General features: G+C 39.0%; 1 protein-coding gene across 1 annotated transcript; it reads right to left on the reverse strand.

Moving 5' to 3' along the window:
* Positions 1-5,801: 5,801 nt before the first annotated feature.
* LOC104907633 (uncharacterized) lies at positions 5,802-7,238 on the reverse strand. Its single transcript, XM_010696592.2, has one exon. It carries the CDS (start codon positions 7,236-7,238, stop codon positions 5,802-5,804), a length of 1,437 nt encoding a protein of 478 aa, XP_010694894.2.
* Positions 7,239-8,286: the final 1,048 nt, after the last annotated feature.

Genomic DNA, 8,286 nt, shown 5'->3' on the forward strand with positions numbered 1-8,286 from the left:
TTTGAACTCCAAGAAACTAAGTTTGATCCTAGGAACTGGGCAATGCCTGAAGTGCTTTTACGATTCACCAAGTCTCCAGCATAGTCAGCATCAGAGTAGCTAACTAGATCAAAGATGCCACTTCGAGGATAGAATAAAAAAAGATCATCACTTCCTTTCAAATATCTACAGATCCTTTTGAGTGCTGTCAAATGGGATTCCTTAGGATATCATTGGAATCCAGCACATAAACCAACACTAAAGTGAATATCAGGCCTACTAGCAGTTAGCTAAAGTAAGGATCCAATCATACCTCTGTCAAGTTTATGATCTATAAGCTTACTACTTTGATCCTCATCTAACCTTGTTCCTGTTCCTATTGGAGTATGGTTGTTTCTGCTTGATCCAGTCCACATTTTTTCAGTAACTCCTTCACATATTTTGCTGATGGATCATTTCCTCTTTCAGTTTGCTTGATTTGCAAGCCGAGAAAGAAGTTTAATTCTCCCATCATGCTCATTTCAAATTCACTGCGCATTAACTATGCAAATTCCTTACAACGAGATTCGTTTGTGGCACCAAAGATTATATCATCCACATAAATCTGAACTACTAGAATGTCTGTTCCTTTAGATCTAAGGAATAGGTATCTATCAACTTTACCTCTTACAAAATCATTTGAATGTAAGAATTTTGAGAGTCTTTCATACCATGATCTAGGAGCTTGCTTTAGCCCATAAAGAGCTTTATCTAGCTTATAGACATGGTTAGGAAGATCAGGGTTTTCGAATCTGGGTGGTTGTTCCACATAGACGTCTTCTATTAAATACCCATTTAAAAAGGCACATTTGACGTCCATTTGGTACAACCTAAAACCCATGAATGCAGTAAAGGCAATCAAAATTCTTATTGCTTCAATTCTAGCTACAGGAGCGAAGGTTTCATCGAAATCAATACCTTCTTGTTGATTATACCCTTTTGCTACGAGTCTAGCTTTGTTTCTTATGACTGTTCCATGCTCATCAAGCTTATTTCTGAAGACCCATTTCAGCCCAATTACCTTTTGGTTTTTAGGCTTGGTCTCAAGATGCCAGACCTTGTTCCTCTGGAACTCATTCAGTTCCTCTTGCATGGCATTGATCCAGTCAGACTCCGGTAGGGAATCATTGTGATCTCGAGGTTCTGTCATGGAAAAAAAGGCTTGGAAAGCACAGAAACTTTTAAGTTGGGATCTAGTCTGAGTTTCCTTTTCGATATCCCTTACGATTAAATCCAAGGGATGGGGTTTCAGGTGTTTCCAGGGTCTTGGTTCAAATCTACTTGTCTCTGCTCCTTCAGCTTGAGGATCTTCAGTTGTTTCATTTTCTGTATGAATTTCTTCTGCCTGTTCCTCCTGAATGACAGGATCAGGAACAATTATCTCTTCTTCAGGAGTATGCTTTTTGTCAATACCTGCAGGTGTTAGTTCCTCATCATGGTTAGTTCATGGCGATGCCTACGTCGTATCGGCTAACGCGCAAATAAATCAATACTATCCTACACAAACGTAGTATAAGGGAGTAAGGTTCGAATCCACGGAGAAGGTAGGTTTGGTTTGACTAGACATGTGCTAAGTAACAATTGGGGGGGGGGGGGGTTGAGGAATGAAATTGAAACAAATAAAGCATAAACAAGGAAAATCAAATAATAAACGAGAACTTGGCAATCAATCTTCACAACCAATTCAACCCTTTATCATTGAACAATTCAACACCTAAGTTACTTGAACACCCTATTGTGAATCATAAGATTCAATCTCCCCTAACGTAGTGGTAAGACTAAGCGAGCGCTCTAATCCGACCCTTAATGGCGTAACAACATAGCCCGAATGTTCTAGGTTTAACTAAGCAATTATATAAGGACTATGGAGATTTCAAATAGGGTAATCTAGCATCCACACAAGCGGTCGAATGCGAAATTATATGATGATTCTTCTTATACTCAATCATCCACGAGCGTGCGATAATTGGGCATAAACTACAAACCCTAGATAATCTCAAAGCAGACAATTATCTAGATAGTAGAGATTGTAATAAGAAAAAGTTAATTGGTCAAGTTAACTTAAGCACAAAAACAATCAAACAAAAAGAACATTAAGAATCGTCAACATTCAAGCAATTTAAAGGAAAAATTGAACTCACAAGTTGATTAAAATGGTTGATTCGATTAGCACAAGATGGAGATTAGCTCTCCACATATAAAGGATTACAATATAAATATAGAGTTTCTTCTGAAAAGCTAGAGGAGAAAAGTTGATATATCCTTAAAACAAAAGACGAAATGTTCTTTTAATCAGCAAAACAGGGGAATACAAAAAGTCGATTCCTCGTTACAGGGGTCCGCGACCGCGGAGGAAGGCACCGCGCCCGCGGTGAGGTCGCGGAGAAGCTCTCGGCATTTTTCTTCAATAATCCGCCGCGGCCTCGTTGAAATCTCTCGCGGAGGCTTGGCCGTACAACTTCTCATCTCCCTTCTTGAAAATGACTTTCTCATACCAAAAATACTTAAGAAGCACGCATCTCACTTCCTTGCTTCACTGTGATAACTCTTCAATGAGTTTCTTCGACATGCTACCTTTCCAATTTGAACTTTCTCCAACACAAATGAGCTTAAATGATTCAAAAGAGCAAATTACAACATTGTAGAGAAAAAGATCAATATCATTACAAAACTTGTCTCAAATCCCATTAGTAAGTAGTGAAAAAGTGTCAAGAATGCCATATAAACATGGCATATCAAATTCCTTCATGCTTAGACCTTTACTCGTCCTCGAGTAAAATCCTAACTCTTTTCTATCTCCAAGGTCTAACAGGAAGCACGGAAAATTCAAAGAATCAACCTAACACCACTACACCAAAACAACAAGTGCAAGTACCACAACTAGCTAGATGTCGGGCAAGTAAGCCTCAAGCGCCAAACTCAGCCATCTTATCACTCCATAATCCACAAGGATAGTTAACTTGGGGTGGAAATAACCTCAACACACCCAAGCTAACTTACACAACAAACCAAAGAGGAAGGGAGGCTAACATGACCTGAATTCCCCCAAGCTCATCCACCACAACATCCCTAAAAATGAGCTTTGGTTGGAATAGCACCTTAACCAAAGGCTTACTCTTAACAACCTCCGACTCCCCTTATGGCTCCAAGATGAAAAACAAGAGGCTTTTTAACCTACCACCATCTAAACCACAACCTCCTTATTTCAACAACGAGTGACCTACCCAAACGTCGCTTCAAACACCCTTCATATGCCACCACTCCGAAAAATAAATGACACCAGAGTCCTCTCCTTTTGCCTAGGCGCCCTTCCGGGTTTTCACCTAGCCACTCATTTTGTTTTTCTTTTCTTATTTTTGCTTTTTGTCTCTTTTTTTTTTCTTTTTTTTGTTTTCTCTCTTTGTTTTTTTTTTTGATCAAAACGAAATGAAAGACAAATCTTTACAATATAAGTACATCATCAATAAATCCTCTCCCCCATGCTTAAAGGACACATTGTCCCCAATGTGTAAGAAAATCGAAAGAGCAAGCAAGAGGGAAAAACAAACCTCTAGGGATCACCACGACGTGCCTCACCGCTACTGGAGGCACCGGAGCCGGATGCTCCACTAGGAAATTCAACATACGGAACATAGCTACCACCATATTGCTGCTGAAAGAAAGCATCCAAATGTCTCATGTAACCTATAGTAGCATTACCCTGGAGCACAAGAGCACTCATTGCTCCTCGATAGATGAAAGTCTACTTCCTTCTCCTTCCTCTAACTCTATATCTAAATCTCCATCACCTTCATCATCCTCATCTATCTCATCCAAAATCCCACCGCCAACCTCGGGCCTAATAAAGAAATCGGCCACAGTGGGGCCAATAGGAAAATGCTCCCAAGGAAGGAAAATGAAACCATCACCACAACTTATCTGGAAAGGAGGACCATCAAAACTCTTCAACATGTTCATCTTTAACAAGGTTCGAGCATTAAACAATAGAAATTTGTCGGACACCGGATCACAAGCGTTATTAGGAGCATAACCCAAATGTGTAATCATACCTCCCATGCTAAGGTGGCCACCCAACTTGGTGCGCACATCAATGCAAGACTTAAGCCATAGGTCAGCCCAATCCGGAATACCCACACTACCCGGAAGCAAAGCACGAAGATAGCACATCTCTACTTGGTTCAACTTCCCCGTCTCACCCTTGCAAAAGATAGTCATGCCAAGGAAATACGCAGCCATGCGTAAGGCAAGGTGACGGATACTACTAATCTTCTCACCGCCACTGCTAAGGGGTAACCCATAAATGCGATACCAAAAGGTACCAACATCCTCAGATGGAACACCCATGGGGACAAAAGGGTTGTCGCTTGATTAAGCGACCCAACCAAAAGCCTCTCGAACTTGGCTCAAAGAAATATCACGAACCCGATCATGCATCCTAAAAAGAACATGGTGTCTCCCCTATGCTTCACCAAGGTGGGAATGGACAGAATTTCATAAACACACCTCTTATAAGTGCGAGGTGCATAATCAAGCATGCCCAACAGTCCGGCTCTACCCATCATCTCCCAAAATCCATCTAACAATCCCAACTGAGCCAAGAAATTTGTGTCAATAAACTTAGTACACTGGACAACTCGTGTTGATTTAGTAAGATTTCTCCAAGTAACCTTTTACTCCCAGTTTAGTTCATTCAAACCCATGGTGTCAATTATCACTTCACTAGCAACAAGTTCCTCGTGAGCCTCAGGCTCATTGGAACTTTGGGCACGGCCACGCTTCCTCACCATTGTTATAACAATCAAAATCTCACAAGGACAACTTTCCACCCTCAACTCTCCCAACAATTCACTCCAACCTCACAAATTCAATCCTCAACAATGTCTTCACAACCACAAAGAGGTCCAAGACACAACAATCCACCACAATCTCAACAATCAATCAACCACAACTAAAAATGAAGGCAACTTCCAAAAAGAGTGAAACATTGAAGTTTTACCTTATGGAAGAATCAAAGAAGTGGTTGACCAAGTACCTATGTGAGAACAACACCCCAAGAATGATCCTTGCTCCTTTAATTGCCCAAGAACTCCAAGAAGCAAAAACCCCCAAATTTTAGGGATTTCAATGGATTTTGTAAAAAGAAAAGAAAAGTGGAGATTTTTGAAGATGATTGAGTGGGAAATGATATGAGTGAGTGAGAAAAAGGGATTTAATAAGTGAAAGAGAGGAATTTGAGTGAAGGAATTGAAGGAAGATGAAAGGGGATGAGCATTTGTGAGAAAAGAGAGAGAGAGAGTCGAAAATGATGGAAGGAGGAAGGAAGAGAAAAAGGGCGAAAGAAAAACTAACCTGGCGGAAATACACAGGTCCGCGACCACGGAATGATGGTCCGCGCTCGCGGAAGGGTTCCGCGATCGCGGGCGGGTCGCGGAACTGCTCGCGGCCCTTTTCTTTTTTTCTGTTTTTGGGCCGCGCCCGCAGATCCTTGTGTCGCGCCCGCGGAAGGTTGCAGCGCCCGCGGTCAGCCCGCAGAAACCCTCTCGGCTTTCTTTTCCTCTTATTTTTTTAAATTCGAAGGGAGTGGTGATGAAACCCACCCCTTTCAGCTCTCTTCTTTTGCTTCAAAGGTTCTCCTACAAAAACCAAAACACCAAAAACACACCAAAAGAAAAAAAAATAAAACAACAAAGTAACTACAAACCAATTATACTAGAACACGGGTTGCCTCCAGAGAAGTGCTTAGTTTAAAGTCGAAAGCTCGACCTCATACAATTGCAAAAGTTCTATCTGACATCGAACACATCATGAACACTCGGCTTAACCACATCAATGGAATAGATAGACTGATCCTCTTTACATCCCATGGCATCATGCATTTTAAACTCAATGTTTTGACCATCAAACTGCATGGTCAAAGAACCGGTGCCACAATCAATCCTAGCATTAGCCATTTTCAAGAACATCCTCCCTAAAAGAATAGGACCGGAATGCCTATCATGCTCGATGTTAGTTACATAAAAATCAGTGGGAAAAGTCATCTTATCAACTTCCACTAGAACATCTTTCAGTACACCTCTAGGAATGGAAGTTGACCTATCCGCTAACTGTATGACAACATTAGTAGCAAGCAATTCACCAAGTTCTAAGGACTCATAGAAGGAATAAGGAAGCACATTAATGGAGGCTCCCAAATCTAGCATAGCCCTATCAACCTTTGTGTCACCAAGGGTTATAGATATAGTGAATATCCCCGGATCATTGCATTTTTTAGGCATTCTCTTTTGAAAAACGGCGCAAACATGTTCACTAACCTTAACCTTTTGCTTCCCTTTTAAACTTTTCTTCTTCTTAATGGAACAAATTTCCTTCAACCACTTAGCATACAAAGGCACATCTTTTATCAATTTTAAGAAAGGAATATTTACGACACATTGACTAAATGTTTCATAAATATCCTTAGAAGATTCAAGCTTACGATTGTCCTTTAATGATTCGGGGAATGGGGGTACCGGTTTGAAATCCGGAAAAGATTTTACCTCTTGGTGAGAGTTAGGACTCACCAATTTTCCAGCTTCTTTTGATGGGACTAGAACCTCCACCTCCTCTTCCTTTGTTACAATCTCCTCCATAACCTTGCTCTTGCCGGGCTCTTGATCAACCAACTCTTTGCCACTCCTCAAAGTCACAGCACTCACATTCCTCTTGGGATTCACCTCGGATTGAGATGGTAGCTTCCCCGAACTTTGGGCCTCAAGTCTATTCACGACACTAGACATTTGGCCCACTTGTGTTTCCAAATTGTGAATGCTAGACCTTGTCTCCTGTTGAAATTGCACCATGTTGGGCTGCATAGTAGTCACATTTTGAGCCAAGGCCTTGATCATATCCTCGGTGGACATTGAGTTGGAGCTAGAGGATTTACCTTGAGCTTGATATGGTGGCATGTGAGGAGGAGGGTGATTACCTTGTTGAAAATTCTGATTTCCTTGGAGAGTTGGATTCCCTTGCTTGTAACTAAAGGCTGGATGATCTCTCCATCCGGGATTGTAAGAGTTTGAGAATGGATCATACTTCCTTTGCCCTTGATATCCCACGGCATTCACCTCTCGGGTGTCCTCTTGCAAAGTCGGACAGGAGTCGGTTGGATGGCCGGTGTTGAAACAAATACCACAAGCCTTCACCTGTTTTTGATTGCCACTCATCAAAAATTGCCGGAACATGCTCTTAAGGTCGGACACCTCCGACTCCAAAGATGTTTCGGAACTTGCCGCTTTAACCCCCCGAGTGGTACTCCTCTTAGAGTAAGGGTGCGTTCTGTTCAACTTAAAAAATTAAGTTTTAGGTCCAATAAGTTCAGATAAGTTGCAATAAGGTCTAATAAGGGCAATAAGTTCCAATAAGGTCCAATAAGTTCCAATCACGTGCAATAAGTTCCAATTAGGTGCAATAAGTTCCAATCAGGTTTGATAAGTTCAATAAGTTCCAATAAGGTCTAATAAGGTCCAGTATCCAAATAGTCAATGTTTAATAAACATTTGTATTATTGTCCATTATTTTGTTATTCATAATTTCATATCACTATTAGCTGATTATGTTATTATTAGAATTTTAATTAATAAAGTACCACAATGATTATATTGTATTATACTTGTATTAGTGTCTATTATTTTATTATTTTTTTGTATTATGTCTATTATTTTATTATTTATTTATATTATGTCTATTATTTTATTATTCATATTACTATTAGCTGATTATGTTATTATTAGAATTTTTTATTAAAGTACCACAATGTATATTATTATACTTGTATTATTGCCTATTATTTGATTATTCATATTGCTATTAAATAATATTATAATCATGGTCAAATAATTAAGGTTAACAATAATAATAATAATTATAACTACAATATTTTTGCAATAATAATTATAATTATATTATTTTATTATTTATTTGTATTATGTCTATTATTTTATTATTTATTTGTATTATGTCTATTATTTTATTGTTCATATTAAAATTTTTGCTTTTCTACTAGTGTGTTATAAAATCAAAACAAGACTATTAGATATATTAGTGGTGCAAGTTATGCATAGACAAATATATAAATAGTAAATTTTTTTGTTAAATTAATTATCATAAGATATAATTAATAATCATTATTTTTTAAAGGACGAATTATAATAATTATTACTCCATAAAAAATTTTGAGGGGTAGTATTATTTACGTCAGTGGTAATATTTATGTTATTAATGATCAATTTT

Source organism: Beta vulgaris, chromosome 4 (genome assembly GCF_026745355.1).
Source record: "Beta vulgaris subsp. vulgaris cultivar EL10 chromosome 4, EL10.2, whole genome shotgun sequence".
Taxonomy (NCBI): Eukaryota; Viridiplantae; Streptophyta; class Magnoliopsida; order Caryophyllales; family Amaranthaceae; genus Beta; species Beta vulgaris.